Below are 16,427 nucleotides of genomic sequence, written 5' to 3' on the forward strand. Positions count from 1 at the left end.
ATCTGATTTAGTTAGTTTTCTCTGTGGTTAGGGAAAGACAGCCTACAGATCTCAAAAAAAAAAAAAAGTGCAGAAGAGGTCCTAGCCATTACACCCATTTTCTCTTTGAACTGCTACAACTTGCAGTAGTAAACCTTTGGTTTACTTGATCCTAAGTAATGCCGTGACATAGGTCAGTCTTTCCATTAAATGAGCTGATACATACTTGGCTTAAGACTTTCTCTTGTTTATTTACAGCAATGACAGATGGGTATGGATTGGAATGAATAAGAGGAGTCCAGATTCTTTGGGAACCTGGCAATGGAGTGATGATAAACCCGTAAGTTAACTTTTAATGAAGAAACATCATGTCCTGATTTGTTTCAGCTTGGACTGGATTGAAAGTAAATTGATAAATATTGTAATTAAAATATGGCAGATCCTTCAACAGATGAATAATTCAGAAGAAGATTGTGCAATTAAGAGCTGCCATCTAGGCAGACTTCCAATTAAAAACATATCTTTAATAAGGTTAACCTGATTTCTGTCTCTATTGCATTAAAATATTTTAATAGAAATGTAGTAGTAAACATCTAAGAGCTGGTGGAGAGAACAAGATGTCTTCATGACACAACAGAGGGGAGGGTTTATCACTTTATCTCCTTGATATGTCAGACTTCTCAAAAAATATCATCCTCACTGTAATTGATTTATTTGCCTGAAATTGTGAGTTCCTTCCCTCTCCCCACCCCCCGTAATAACAGGTACGCAGACTTAAAACCGATCCAGTAACTGCCATTTAACAAATATTTTAACAGTGATAGACATAGTGGGATCCCAGGTTTGAATAGTTATCTCTGGGGATTACTGTAGCAAAAATAGACATAAAGTAATGATTCTTTTGTCCTGTAGGTTACTAGTGTTGTTATGCCACTCGATTATCTGGAAGATGAATACGATACAAGAGACTGTGCTGCATTAAAGGTTAGTTTCAAGGTTATTAATAATAGCATGCATATGTTTACATGGAAATACTTGGAAAAAACACTTTTGCCACCCATATATTGAATTTAGGTTGACTTCTGAGATGTTTTCTTTGTATAGTGAAAAAGTTGCTAGTGTTCCCTTTATCAGTCTACACCTATTATCAGTTTTCCTTTATTCAAGCAGTTTTTTATGAGCCAAGCGCTGTGCTAATGATAACCTTTCATAAGACTTCTTTTGAACTACAAATATTTTAGTAACAACACTATTCTCTATTGCATAATGCAATACTATGTATCTCTTGTATATTACACATACTTAAGGATGTAATGTGGAGTCTAAAATAAAGAAGCAAACAGAACCCTACCAGTATCTTTTAAAATCTAGATTAGTTTTTCTGAACTGCAAATTAAGAAAATGTTTGAAACCTAAAGTAAGGGAACACAGTAGCCAGGATAGAGCATGTGTTTGTTTATTGTGTGTATTTCCTTGTTTGCTTGTGAAATAGACTGTAAGTGCTATGTCAGTTTCTAATTCAAAATGTCAGGCCTCTGCTTAATTCCCAATTGTGTTCTTCATTGCTTAATTTAGTCTTGATGGCATGAGTTTTAAAATGGCCTTTAACTTTTGTGAAGCATCACCTGACTTTTTATAAGATCATTCCTATACCACCCCTTCTTTTAACCTAATTAGAATCACCTTTGCTTTTAGGATTTACGGAAGGAAAACGTAGTTGCCACTCTTTGCTTCAATTCATAGCCATTTCCCCTCATTCTTTTCTGTGTTCATGACCCCAGGCCAAAAAGCTGTCAGCGTTAAGATACTAAAAATTTTAAATAAGAGAAGAGGAGTTTGAAGGGGACAGTGTGAATATAGTAACTTCCCTCCCCTACCTGCTAGGTATAGACATGTTCTTCCACGAAATGATAAATTCTCCTTATTGGAGAGATCAGTAAGAGTGAAGTCAGTTTTTAAGCTTGATTGTAAGAAATAATCTTAAATAAGAAAAACTATTTCTGTGCCGGTTCAGATGGTTTCTTCTTTTGAACACAAATTAGAATCATTTCAGGGCAACAAGTTGCAACAGGTAATCCAATAATAAGCATCGGTGAGATCCTGTGCACTTCAAAAAACCAAATAAACAACACTGCAAGAAGAGACTTTTGTATGTAGGCTGACCTTAAGCCCTTTACCTGATTGCTTCACAAGCTTGGCTAGCCTGGAGAGTTATAGTTGAAGAGACACAGTTGTATGTGCTCATTTTTTGCAAAATAAGTTGTGGGACTAATACCACAGTAAAATATACTGACTTTGCCAAGGTACATTTTTAATACAATTTCATTTCACATTTCAGAGGCCTGTGCCATACTAACTCAGTTCTCTGTTTCTACTTCTATACAGACCTCTCAGTTTTCACGGAGATCATTTTGGAGATTTTACTTCCATGAAGGCAGGGACCTGGAATTCTACTTTAGGCCTTTTGACTGTGAAGCTAAACTTGAATGGGTCTGCCAGATAACAAAAGGTAAACTGCAGTTACATCCATTTATTCATATAAAAGTTTATTACCACTAAGTTGTCATTATTATCTAATAACAAAAACTTTGCAAACAGTATTTTATCATTTCCTCTCTGAACTGTTAAGAGGACAGTACGTGAGTTGTCTTGCCTATGTCCATATGAACAGACATACACTTAGAATATTCAAAGCTATATCAGAAAATGACCGTGAGGAAGATGCAGTATCACTGCTCTCATACTCTTCCTTGTCCCATGAAGCAAGAAGTGGCTTATTAAGCGAGGTGATATAAGCCACCAAGTTGCAGCATTTGTGGACTTTATTCAATCTTTCTTAGTGGTATTTGTAACTATATGACCACAGACATCTTGGGTGTACAGTTTGCTTCAACCTTAGGTGAATTAGCCACCTTCTGGTAAAACTGGTGTACTAGCTCCTCATTGTAGTGAGACAGAGGAGTGGGAGTACAAAAGAATGGGATGGCATATCTGCACAGATCCAGGTTTTCCCATGCAATATGAAACATACTGTAATCCAGTAGGCTTTTACGTTTTGGTTGTTCATTAAAAGGCATTTCAGGGGATGAAACTTTCTTGTTGTGGGAAGGTATGGGCAGATACATTATTCTGATGCTTGTGTTCTGCTTGGGAGAAAAAAACCCATAGCTATTTAAGACTGAGGTATGCAAAACTCCCGTTAGTTTTACATCAGCTTGTTTTAAACTGTTAAACCTGTGTATGACATCCTTTTCCTTTTATTTTTTCCATCATGTACACTGAGAAGCATGAGTATGATCCATTACTTCCATTATTGGTGACCACAGTCTTGTTAGAAGGTGAACTTGAAGTGACTATTCCTTTTTTTCCTCTGGACAGGTAGCACTCCAAAGACACCTGAGTGGTATATACCAGGTAAATGGACTTTGTGCATATTCTTCCACGATGTGTATATAGTTGTTAATACTCTATATCTTTTATTAGTTTTGTTATATTACTACTGTAATACCTGTTTGATGCCAGCAAAGATCATGACTGATAGGATTTGGTTCGGACAGAGCTCAGAGTGCAAGAAGGAATGTTGGCTCTTCCCAGTGTCAAACTGAAATTTCTTACTACATTCAGAAAAAGAAAGGATGAGTTTTTCAGAATGGATTTCTTATGTGTGTGGTATTTCTTCTGCATAGATGAAATTGGAATTCATGGAGCCCCACTTGTTGTTGATGGAGCAGAGCTGTGGTTTGTACCAGATAAAAACCTGAGCTTCCAGGAGGCTATTTTCTACTGTCAAAAAAATGATAGTGACTTAGCCTCTGTGGAGTCTTATCCAAAACTCAGGACAATACTGTCTCAAATAGAAAAGGTAAGGAGTTGTAATCTGTCTAACAGATACTTTCCACTATAGGGAAATTTTCTTGCCAGTTTTTCCAACGTAAGATGATGTTAATCCTTAATTTCTTTCCTTTAATTGTACTTCAAAGGAAAAGATGACTTGAAAGAGAATTATTTTTGTCAGTCTTGCAAAAGAATTTTTAAATTTAAAAGTAACCTTAAGAATGTGAAAAAAACCCAACTCACCTCCAAATGGAGAGAAAGTGTCATAAGAGGACCACCATGTAAGCATCCCATTGTCTGCAAATACTTCACTAACAATTGTGCCAGTTCTTAATTTTATGCATGGGACAGCACATAATTTTTCCCCTGATGAGGGGATTTAATTAGAAATGCATGATAGTCTGATAGCCTTTACTGAAAGGGGTTTGTGGTGTTCATAGCATGTGAGTACATTCTTTTAAGGAATCTTACCAAAACATTTCAAGTTTCAGCACCTCTGTTAGTACCTTTCTTCAGTGTTATTGCTTGTGAGACAATACTTTGGGAAATTAGCAGCTTGCAAGCTCTCTTGATGAAATTTATCCTGACAAGAAGTTACTTGGAAGGAGAAATTACAAGGTGGGAGAAATCAAGGGTTATGACCTGCTACACCTGTGGTCACATGGAACCACATCAGCTTTAGGCAGCTTGCAGCTACGTCCAGGTTGTCTGGTAGAGTTCCTGCTATGAATTTTGTTGGAGTGATCTATCTAGAACACATTTAAGACAGTGCTGCGAAATTTCCTGTAGGTTTATCTAGCTCAGTGGAAAATATGGGCTATTTTTTTTCTAATAGGTGCAGGGGTCTGTCTACTTGGCATATCAGTCTCAAACTGTATCCTTTCCTATTGCTGAAGAATAGTAATTCCTGCACATTTTAAAAACGTTTTAAATCAAAATTAATTTTGTCATTGATTTATTCTGGTAGAGTCTGAAGCTTTTTCTCTATGGGTTGTAAAATAACGGGGGGTTTGTTCTTTATTTCACAGTTATCAAACAGCGAACAGAAGTGGTGGCTGAAGTTTATTGATTATGGCTACAGCTATCATTCACCGTATGTAGAATAATTATGGGATGCTTTATTGTAAGCTTTTTTGATGTGCTTTTTAGGAATATGGTTAACTAGAATAGTTTCTAAGGAAAATATTTTATCCCCAAATTTGTAAATGTTACTTCTTCTGTACCATTGCAAAGAAGTAAGATAAATAATTTGAACTAAACTAGAAAAAAATACAGCGTTATTCAGTGACTGCTGTTCTCCACCTTTGTTCACATGTACCTGCACCTATTCTTGCCATGCTAAGCTTAGACCATAGAGTACCTAAACCAGAGACAGTAGAACTGTGTGGTGCTCAGACAAAGCAAACAGTGGTTAAGACAGTATGGGTGTACAATTAGAAAGTGTGTATATTTCAAAATATTGTTGAAATACTTTAATTAGCTGCTAAATTCTGAGTGCTATTCCCATTACAAGCATCAACAAAAAATTTTAATTCATAATAATTTAGTAATAACTGAATTCATAATCCATTTCTTGTATGCTATCGGAGCCTCTAGTTTTGAGGCTGTTGGGCTTTGACATCTTAGTCTTGTTATGTGAATCCTTGAAATCTGTGGTCCTAGTAGCTAATGTATTCCATTGATCTTTAAAATGCTTTTATTGAATTTTTGAACCCACTTCTATGTTCTGTTAATTGGGGAATTGAAACAAAAAAAAAGATTCTGAAAAAAACCTTGTCTATTGGCTCTGAGGATATCTGAGAAATACCTAAGGTCAGGGAATGGGGCGTTGGTTCAAGACATCACTCTTCCAGTTAGTTAATGCCAAAATCTTGGAGGGCTTATAGTATAGCCCTGTAGAGCAGAAATGGCTCACAGCAAACCTTGCATCATGCCATTCATGGCTGCAGCAAAGGATCATGGGCTTCTTACAAGGAAAATTCTTCCCTTTCCAAAATACTATAGCAGTACACTACTGTGAAAATAAAACAGGTTACTGCTCATTCTCCTCACTTGTCCTGTCAGTGTCCTGCGATTGCAGTATGGTGATAAATAACGTCCTACCCTCATTCTGCACATCTCAACAAAATTAATTTGGGCATGGTACATAACTACTGAACCTACCACGTATTTGTTCCTCGTCTAGTTTTTCCCTGCTCTGTCCTTCCAGTGTTGTAGGGCATCTCCTAGAAACAGTTACCAGCCCAAATTTTCGTTTGCACTGGCTCTGTTGCTATCAGTTTCCTTTTGAAGATCACACTGTATTGGAGATTGACTCTGAAATGTTTATATCCAGTTTACAGTTATTTTCACGCTTCCATGATCGATTCCTGAGAGACTGCTGGTACGTTTCTAGAAAGAACTGGTATAGAGGTATGACTGGTTTTATTTTTTCACCCCTGTCTGTCATTATATTTTTTAAAAAAAAAAAGTAATTACTGTTCAGCCCAAACTCTTACATTGAATGCAAATTGAGTTAGGAGTGAATGGCTTCTTGGTGGTAATCTGATTGAATTTTGAATCATTCATTTCTTCCTCGTGCTAGAAGCCTTGGTAATATTTCTTGATGACCAGAGGCAAACCCAAATTCAGATGACAATTTTTTATGATTGACTGACATAAATTAATGAGGTCAAATCTTGTTTTGGTTGTTACCTTTTTTGTTTATGCTACATATGCTGAGTTCTGGAAATTAAGTCTTAGAGTTGTGTTAGTTAGAGGAGCTTGACTGGATACTTGCAACTGCATATGCATCTGGAGATGCAGATTTCGTTGAGTAGTGGAGTCATACTGGAACAGGTACACAAAGTAATGGAAATGCCACCTGGTGGTACTTGAAGCTTCTTACTTCCTTTTTTCAACATTGTTTTATATTGGGGAAAATGTATATCCCCTGGAGAACAAACAGTTCCTCCCGACTACTACCGTTTCCACTTTAAAGCACATTTTCCCAATTCTGTTGCATGCTGCTGACCCGTTTTCATTCCCATTACCAAAAATTGGTCTTGTTTAGGAAACCAGTCCAGTTACTGTAGGAGTCAAGTAAAGCAGTACATGCCAGATGCTCTCCATGCAGATGTTAAAGGATTCCATTTGGTTTAATGACCTTTAGGTCACATGCCCTCTATGCCAGAATATGAGATTAGTCCTCATATTCAAAGTCTTCTTACTTCATGATTTTTCTGTTTTGAAGTTGTCTCTGCCTATATGAAATGTTATTACTGGAAGTAAGGGATCAGACTCTGGATCTTTAGGAATGTTGTATTACTGTCTGATATAAATAATTTACGTTTGTCTTTTGCTCTGCTGTTACTTTTTAATGCTTTAGATTGCATAGTACTTCATTGTGGTTGCACTGTAAAGGACTTCAGATTGGTCTTTGCCATGTCATAAAGTATGGATGGCACTTGGAGCATGATAGACATTACCGTAACTGTTTTTTAAAACTTCCGTTTTTGCAGACTACCCAGTTAACTGTAATGTGAAACTGCCCTTCATCTGTGAAAAAAATAATGCCTCCTTACTGGAGAAACATGATCCCAGTTACCGTCCAGTCAGAGGAGGTTGCCGTAAAGGTTGGCATCAGTTCCGGAATAAGGTACTAAGATCGATCATCCTTACGTTTTTTTCATAGTCCAGTAAGCTGGAGTGCCCTGCTGAAAGAGGTGAGGAAGTAGCCCCTGTACTCAGGAATGGACTGGGAGGTGGCTTTTGAAAACTATGTGTAGTGATTAAAATCATCTCCCCTGCTTCTCTGTCCTTTATTCAGGATTGATGGTTTCTTAATTTCAAAGCAGTAATTTTCAGGATTTTTGCTTTCCCATCACCCCATATTTAAGTCCAAGAATGTTGGTTGTATTGTCTAATCTTGGGCTCTGCTTTGAAGGAAGAGAAGGATTAGAAAGGGAAAGGATGAGGTTTCTGTGGCAGAAGTGTCTTGATTCTCTCACTGATTAAACATAGGCAGGCAGCAAGCTGGCAGACACTCTGCTTCCTAAGTTGCCTTAAGGACTTAACTCACTTAAGAATTAGAAGCAGCTTTTAAGAATGAACCAGCAGGTCAGAAGCCATACTATGGTATATTTCAAGACTATGTTTTAAGGTAGTCATCTGAAGTCTTAGTGAGGCTGATTCCTCTTATTTGGCCCAACATTATTCTGTACATAAGAAGGAGCATGCATCAGATCTGCACGTTACATTGAGTCAAGGTTTGCAAATTTACGTCACATCACTGCAGAATATAGCTTTTGAGTTCCCATGTAGTTTCTCCCAAAATGTAATGCATTACAGTACCGGTTCCTGGCCCAAGCCTATCTGACTTGAGAGTTCACGTGTGAATTCTTATTCTTAAAAGAGTACATGATCCTTATGCAGCCAATTAAAAATTACTGAATTCTAATCCTGAGTGAATGAGGAGTTAGTCAGTGGGATCATTTTATATTTAGCTATTCTGTTGAATCTATTAATAAATGCAAGCAGCTAGTATCATTTCCTTTGCTTTCTGAGAAAAATAATTATGTTATCGCAGGAAATGAAAAGTGAGTTTTTAGGGTTGGTGTAAGAACCTTTTCTTATGAGTTATTTCTTAGGAAGCAATGACGAAAGGTAGTTCTTGGGAAGGTATGATGAAAATCAGTTTCATTATTTTTTTTTCAGTGTTTTCTAAAGATGAAACCCGAATATTTAACATTTAATGCAGCTAATGAGAAGTGTGTAACTTTTGGAGGCTCTCTTCCATCTATCTCAAATCAAGCTGAGCAAGGTACGATGGTGAACTGGGGACACTTTTAGTATACAGCTTCTCTTCCAAATTCAGTACAGTTCTGCTTAAGAACTTGAGCATAAAATCACTTGGTTATCTACAGGCATACTGGGAGCATTCTAAAAATCCAAGACCAGTTAAAAACATGCTGTCTTGTTGTTTGCATCACTGGAAACATAACATGGAAATGCAGTCAGCAAGCATTTGAGCCAGTTTGAAGAGCAGCTTCTCTGTATGATCTTAACCTGTAATAAAAAGAAAAAATTATAAAACCTTGCATTAAGGGTTGAGGATAGAAGGGTCACCACTGCATTCCCATGTTTTGCTTTGCAAGGTGAAACCTAACTGAGACTGTAGACTTGGCGCTGTGAAAACCACCTTAGGACCTGCTTCCGAGACGAGCTCAGCTGTCTGTGTGGGAACGAGATGGCAAACACAATGTCTAAGTGTGCTGAGCAGCTTAATACGGCAGTGTATCTAAACCGACCACCTGCAGGCTCTCCAGGACACTGATAGGAGGGCAGAAGGCAGGGGGCTGCAAAACACAGAGTTGTTCCACCTTTGGGACCTGCCTTTCACCTGTCTCATCAACTAGAGTCATTGAGGTAAATGCAGTGAGGAAGAAATGCATTCGCATCACTGCAAGTAATGGTTAGCAGTAAACTGCTGAATGAGACAGCTGTATTTATATCTATATTCTTGTGGATAACTAACAGTTCTCTGCAGGCATATCTGAATTCTGCAATGTGCACAGTGTGTATTTTCTTTATAAGCAAATAACCTTTTGCCAAGTGGAATGTGGAGAGTGGACTAGGGAGGCCATTAGTGTACCTGCAGGCAGCAGGTGAATGGTAATTTTTTTAATGCTGTTATTGGGGAGGAATAGGCCTGTAACCATACAGGAATATACATGTCTGCAACCTTAGAGTTTTTGAATGCTTTTAAGATTGCAAAAGCATAGCCATTCTGAAATGTTACATAGCACGATGTTTTGTCTGTTTTGGTGCATATGGAAATGTTTTGTTACTATTTTTTGTTTGTTTTTCTTTCCCCCCTATGGTGGAGGCTGCCTAGCTGGAAAGAAGGCCCGATTGTCTTAAAGAAACATGCCTCTTTCTGTAGGCTGCTTCTACTCTTCCCAGTGGCATTAGGTGACTGGCTAGCCCTGACATGTAAATCTTCAATGGCTTTGCTCAGAAAATAGGCTGCAGCTAGTCTGGCATGTGGCCAATAGTTAAGACAAGACAGCAGTAGCTAATTATATAGCTTCAATTTGTCTTCCTAATCTAGACAAGCTCAGTGAATGCTTTGGTGCCTGGGGGGTTACCAAATCCCATTGTTTCCTGCCAGAATGCTCACTAAGAAGGGTCTGATGTAAGGTTTTCATGGCTGAATTTTTTTTTCAACTAAACCTGACTTCCTTTGTCCTGTCCTGCTTTCTCTGATGATGGGGTAGGCAAACTCTGCCAGAATCCAAGAAGTGGTTCTGATTTATGGTATACATTGGTAGGAGAGGAAGATGGGAGATAAGACTTCCTCTGTCAATTCAGAGAGGGGAGGAGGGAGCTCTTCTGTTATCTCTGCAGGGAGACAATAGGAGATCTTGCAGACCTGTGGAAAAACAGCCTTTGAAATTTGGATGGAAGTGCAATAATACAAAGCAGTGGGCAGAGAAACAGGTTAAATCCACTGCCTGCTCCGCAGCTGAGAATTTGGGGGACAAATACCAATAGTCTTCTTTCAGATAAAATCAACATGAAAGATGTTCTAGAAGGAAGGGATGATAAGCATTTGGCAATCATAAAGGGCTGGGAAAATGAAGTTAATACAAACGGATTGCATTATCTTGTTTATGTGAAGTTTTTTTCTCAGATGTTTACTGTTGTTGTCTGAACCACAATATGTACATTTACTGTTCTGCCCAACAGATTATATAACATCCTTGCTTCCTGGTATGCCAAAAGATATTTGGATTGGTTTGCAGTTTCTGTTCAGCACAAGGGAAAACAAATGGATAGATGAGAGTAGACTGTTGTATAGCAACTTTCACCCACTCCTGACAGGAAGATTAAGGAAAATTCCACTGGACGTAAGTTCTGGCTTCTGCCTTTTTTTGACTATGGAGTAATAAAATTTGGAATATTGACTGTATAAAAAAAAAAAAAAAAGCCAAAAAATATGTTACAGACCAAATCCCCCAGTTAGTGGTTTTAATTGGCAAACAAGGTGACTGGCAGTAATTTAGTTCTGTTTACCTTTATTTGGTTGACAACTTCTGAACTGAGATATTCAACACTGGAAGGTGAAGGCAAAAAGCTGAAACAACCATTTAATGACTCTTCCGGAACTTCTATTTGCAATTTAAAGACTATATGAAAAAAAAACAGTCATCAAAAAGATGTCATCAATAACTCTTGGTTCAGTTATACTTAGAATGCATCTGTAAACCATTATACATTGGTATTTTGCTTACTGCTCTACTCAAGGTGAAACGTAATAAATGTAATAGAATCACACCTACAAACGAGATTTATTTTAAGCATTTAATATTCTCCCCTGTATTTAACTTATGAATTTTTTCTGAGTCCAGGCACTTGGTAGTGTTTGTAAAATAGGTAAGCTGTATTGCACCACTCCTTTGAAACTTCTTAAACAAGTTCAGACAGCTCGGGTTCTCCTAGCCTTGTATTACTTCACCTTCTCTACGCTACTATGTTTATGCCTTGTTTGAGTCTGATAAGTGTATTTCTGGTTTTCAGCTTTTTGATGAAGAATTTAACAATCAGTGCGGTGTAATCCTCAATGATCCCAAATCACAGTATGTTGGAACATGGAATTTCACTGCTTGTGCTGACAGGCACTTCTTAGGTATATGCCAGCGGCCTATAGGTAAGTCTGAAAAGTCAAATTAAATTACAGCCAGAGTTTGCAGTTAAGATGTGTGTGCCAGGAGACCTTTTAATGCATGTAAATTGTTGCACTTGAAGAGCGAGATTCTTGTAGAGACTGAGCAGGTAAATTTTGGAAAAGCAGAGTGTGGAGGATGATCTGGGACCTATTTTATCAGCCATTCAGAAGTTTCCCTTTCATTTTTCATAGCCCAGTTCAGATGGAATCTGTTTTCCTGAGAAATTCTGTGTGGTTTCAATGTAACCATACTTCAGCAGATGGGGCTTTAGTGTTCTGTGGGTATAAGAGGTTATGTACATCAAGGGATGGAACAAGGGACTCCTTTTTCCTCTTCAGAACTGTGGAAGTGAGAAGCCCTGGGGAGGAATCTCACAACATTTCCATCCCCCTTAAACATATCCTGTGTTTTTTAGCACTATCAGAATATGAGGTATCATATACTCTTAACGTTGAAAACAGTCTCCCCGGAGCAAACTTGAGGGCACACATGGAGAGTGACGATTTGGATTGATGCAGCTTTCCCTAGCTTCATACAGATCCGTTGGCGTGAGTGGGTTTTCTTAATCTGAACTAAAAATAATATTCTGATATAGCCACGTGGGTTGGTCGATACCAATTACTGGAATCAGATCAAACACATATAGCTATTATACACATTTAATTACTGCTAAGGGCTAATGTTCAGCACACCCACTTCTGAGTACGTTCCTCTATGTAAATAATCCTTTTAAGTCATGCTATCTTCTAAAAAAAAAAAAAAAACCACAGGTGTGCAAAACACCCAAGAATATGCCCACCCTCTTAATTCTCAAATAGGCAAAGAGATTCCTCCCCCCTGCCTTGCATTTAATACAAAAATAAAAAAAATCTTTATTTCAGTGCCAAATACTTCAGAAATTCCAAGTGTCCAGATTAGAAGTCTGGATGGAAGAGATGTTAGTTATAAAAATTCAAAAAGAGGATTTTTATTAATAGGAGGTTAACAGTATATCGGTGTAGATCAATAGATTATTAGTCTGGTCTGACTAAAATACTAAGCACTTCTTCCTTGCCACAGCTATAGAAAGTGTAATGAGAGGTTTATGGACTGCCAGAGAATGTGTCCTGGTACGGTCTGGTCTTTTATCATCATTGTATTAGGGATCTAAGAGTAATTCAGGTTGGAAGGGTCCTCAGCAAGTTGCAGGGACAGCTGTGAGAGAATCCAGGTTGCCTAGGGCTTTATCCTGGGGAAAAAGAAGGTTCATGTTCCATGGAAATCTTGGCATGATTGTGATTTGCAGAACTTCTTGAGACGTTAATCATTGGCAATTACTTCCTTCAGAAATGGACATCTTCCTTACTACCTTGTTTCCAATTTGGTACCCCTTGATGTGTGATGGCACCCTTGGTTCCATGGTTCTTTTTTGTAGCTGTTTACTAAGTGAAAGCATTTGGCAGCAGATGCAAACTGCTTGAAACAATCTGTTTTCAGCCTTGTCACTTTTCTGATGTATTGAAAGCTGTAAATATGAAATTAATATTATAGTTCTGTCTTCCTGTGTTTTGGAAAATGGCCCTATCAGCCTCTCAATCAGCCATTTATATCGTGTTGATAGTGATTTTCCCCCCCACCCTGTGAGCCTTTTTCTGCTTGAGATATTTTAAATGTCAGGGGTTTTCTCCCTTCTGGAGAACCAATCTATTTTTGGTTGTGCATAAAATTTTTGGGGTTACCAGGTTTGCATGCTTTAACTTACCGTTCATGGGAATGTTTGCATCTTTTATTAACTGTAGTTGCTATGCATCGCTGAGCTGTATGCCTTCAAGTATGATGCTGATAACTGGTACTATTTGTGCTCTAAGCACTGAATGCTGAATTATACCCCTCCCTATGCAAGGTGGATTTTCTGCAATTAGTGGAGCAAAATCAATTTACCCTACACCTATGGGTGACAATAAGGAATTCTGAGACTGCTGTACTAAGATCTGCATAGACAAGTTTCGTGGCCCATTAGATTTGCATAAATATAAATCCACAGGCTCCACAGAGATAAATGAGTCAAGTTTAGCTGTTGCTATATTGCAGCAGAGAGCAGTTGCTCTCTCCCATTCATGTATTTAAAGTTATAGAATATGTTAAGAATTCTATTTATTGAGTTAAAATTATTTAGCAGTTAGCTAAAAATAGCAAATATAAGAAGATGTGAACCTAAGCTGAGAGAAAGATGTATAAAAATAGACTGGCTGAAAATAATCCTTTTTTTTTTTTTTTAGAAAATAGAAAATATATATATATTTTCTATCTAAAGAGTCAAAGATATTTGCTTCTAACTATAATTATTAGCCTAATCTACTGCTGAAGAATATTTTTTTTCCTGGGGGAATTCAAACAGGTTTTTCTGTTTGTTGCAGAGAAATTGTGACTTTAAAATGCATTCCAGTGTTGAGCCATCTAATAACTGAATTTATTTCTTACGTATAGGAGCTGCTGATAACCAGACAGAGCAAGTCCTTAATGAAACATTGAGCTATCAAAATGTTGAATACATGGTAATTCCAAAAAATTTGTCCTGGAATGATGCAATGGCTGCATGCATAAATAACAAGATGCAGCTGGTTAGCATCACAGATCAGTTCCAGCAGGCTTTTCTTGCTGTTCAAGCTGCCCTTCATAATTACCCGCTGTGGATTGGACTCTTCAGCAGAGATGTAAGTTTTGTTTTCCCCTCAGACTGTGGCTTAAGGTAATTTTTAGAGTTTTGTGAACTAGAAACTGGAATAAAGGAATACAATGAAAAATTAATTTCTGGGGTAACTGTTTTCATTTAGGGATAACCACCTGGAGGGTCCCAAGATTAATGTTCTAAATCTTCAGTTCTTAAAGTTACATAGTTGTTGAACTCCACTGTATGGATTGATGATGAGGAGACAATTCTTTTAAAAGATTATAGGACAGAAGGATATATTGTAGAGTGGCAGCTACATAGATAGCTGAATCAGCTTTGTCTCTTTTGTTAACGAATGGGTAATTAGTGTTTCCATTTAATATCATCGCCACTGTTTACAGTACCACTCTAGAAAGACCACCCAAAACCTGGTTTAAAAGGGAGCAACTAGAAGTGGCAAATAAAATCCAGCATGATTCATTGAATGCTTCTGGAGATACATTTCTAAAGTTTAACTTAGACTCTATTGTTACTTAATGTTATTTGTGCCTGTGTTTTGAGTTAGAGGGAGACGTGCCTGAGACAGGTTAGTGGGATTTCCTTTTTTATTCGATTTGTTTTTGTCTTTGAAAAAGTCAATGCAGGAGGTACTGATTTGCTTTTATTAGCCAGAGGACCTCTTGAAGATCTTCATTGTGGATTGAGAGCTTTTTCAGCTATTAATGAAATGCCTTGGACTCGATTGCAGGGTTTAACTTTTTTGTCAAGCATACGAGTCTTGAGATGATTGCAAGAAAAAAGTTAAAATTTGAGAAGTGCCTTACCTACAGAGCTTAATGGTGCTAACTCCACATCTGTGGTGTTATGATCTTCCTATGTCAGTAATGGGCTACTGAGTATTCTAGGCAACGTAAGGGGGGGGAAAAATAGAAATTTGAGTATATGGTTTATGGAGAATATTTTTAAAAGGAAACAGGCATTTAATCTTAGTGAAGATGGGGAAACCAGAACAAGCTATTTTCCCTCCTCTTTTGAATTTTTATCTGTAAGCGAAGATCAAATGATTCATTTTGCTGCATACAACTCAGGCATGCACTGGCTTTTCACTGTTGCAACACTGTGTTATTTGGGCACAATTAAAAAGTCACATAAAAGGAAATGATAATGAAACTGGTCAACAGAACTTGTTACTCCAGTGCTGGAATCATAGGCACAAAAGAAAGATACAAGATAAATTAAATTACAAAGCAGCAGGGGGATTTCCTGAAGAAAACTTTTAAATGTAAGATTCTTAAAGGATGGTATGCTTGTTGTATGTGGGTTTTTTCTTACTGCTCCTGCATTCTCCAGGGCAGGAACACATCTGATTTATTAAATCAGTTAAGTATTTAATAGATTGCCTTCAACTCAGTGTGTGGTAACTGAGACTGGGCCTTATTCTCAGATATTACCAGTTTTCCAAGTCCAGATAATTGTATCCACCACTGATTTGCAGGTGCAAATGATGCAATTTGGACATCTCATTGCCAGGCCTTCCTCCATAAGCATAGTAGTTAAACATCACCATTTGGTAATCTGCATCCACTTCAGCTAATTCATATTTTTGCAACTGCAAAACTTAAAATAACAGAGCTTGTTATATCGTGAACAGCAGATCAGATTGTGAGGGCAGTGGAACACTTAGTTCTCACCAGAGACACTGTAAATGTCTAGCCAATGTAAATATATCATTTTCTGTACCTAATATTTTTTACCATGTAGCTCATCCCTTTTATTTATACAATTCTAGGGTGGAAAACATTATGGCTGGCTGGATGGAAAACATGTTAGTTTTAGTCGCTGGTCTGAAGATGATGAAGAAACAAACGAAGAATGTGTGTTTTTGGATACTGATGGCTTCTGGAAAACTTCTGACTGCTCCTCTGAAAATCGAGGTGCTATTTGCTATGCATCAGAAAGTATGTATCCTAGCATAATATTTATAAAAGCTGGATTTTGTTTCATTATGAAGCATATTTGATAATTCCAGATTATAACTTCAAAATTACAACTTTTTTTTTAATTTACATTTCCTCAGACAGGCTAATTTGCATGCCAGGAAAAAAAGAAACACATTTCAAATATGGGGGCATGCACCTATCAAATGAATTTGGCATGGGTGCATTGGGCCAGACTGTACCCTTCATATTGCCAACTGATTCTACCTTTGCACTGCTTCTGTAAGATTGTTGCATATTAATCTCTCTCACTTGCAT

The 16,427-nt window shown here is 37.5% G+C and overlaps 1 protein-coding gene across 1 annotated transcript in view; it reads left to right on the top strand.

Moving 5' to 3' along the window:
* Nucleotides 1-16,427, top strand: part of LY75 (lymphocyte antigen 75) — a 46,762-nt gene that overhangs the window by 19,270 nt on the left and 11,065 nt on the right. Inside the window, exons 14-26 of the mRNA XM_074873378.1 lie at nt 238-319; nt 892-963; nt 2,365-2,488; nt 3,358-3,393; nt 3,666-3,841; nt 4,842-4,906; nt 6,149-6,225; nt 7,314-7,450; nt 8,509-8,614; nt 10,543-10,703; nt 11,374-11,503; nt 13,989-14,215; nt 15,962-16,130. Of these exons, the coding sequence (XP_074729479.1) occupies nt 238-319; nt 892-963; nt 2,365-2,488; nt 3,358-3,393; nt 3,666-3,841; nt 4,842-4,906; nt 6,149-6,225; nt 7,314-7,450; nt 8,509-8,614; nt 10,543-10,703; nt 11,374-11,503; nt 13,989-14,215; nt 15,962-16,130 (1,562 nt within the window). The remainder of the gene's footprint in view (nt 1-237; nt 320-891; nt 964-2,364; nt 2,489-3,357; nt 3,394-3,665; nt 3,842-4,841; nt 4,907-6,148; nt 6,226-7,313; nt 7,451-8,508; nt 8,615-10,542; nt 10,704-11,373; nt 11,504-13,988; nt 14,216-15,961; nt 16,131-16,427) is intronic.

This window comes from Strix uralensis, chromosome 6 (genome assembly GCF_047716275.1).
Source record: "Strix uralensis isolate ZFMK-TIS-50842 chromosome 6, bStrUra1, whole genome shotgun sequence".
Lineage (NCBI taxonomy): Eukaryota > Metazoa > Chordata > Aves > Strigiformes > Strigidae > Strix > Strix uralensis.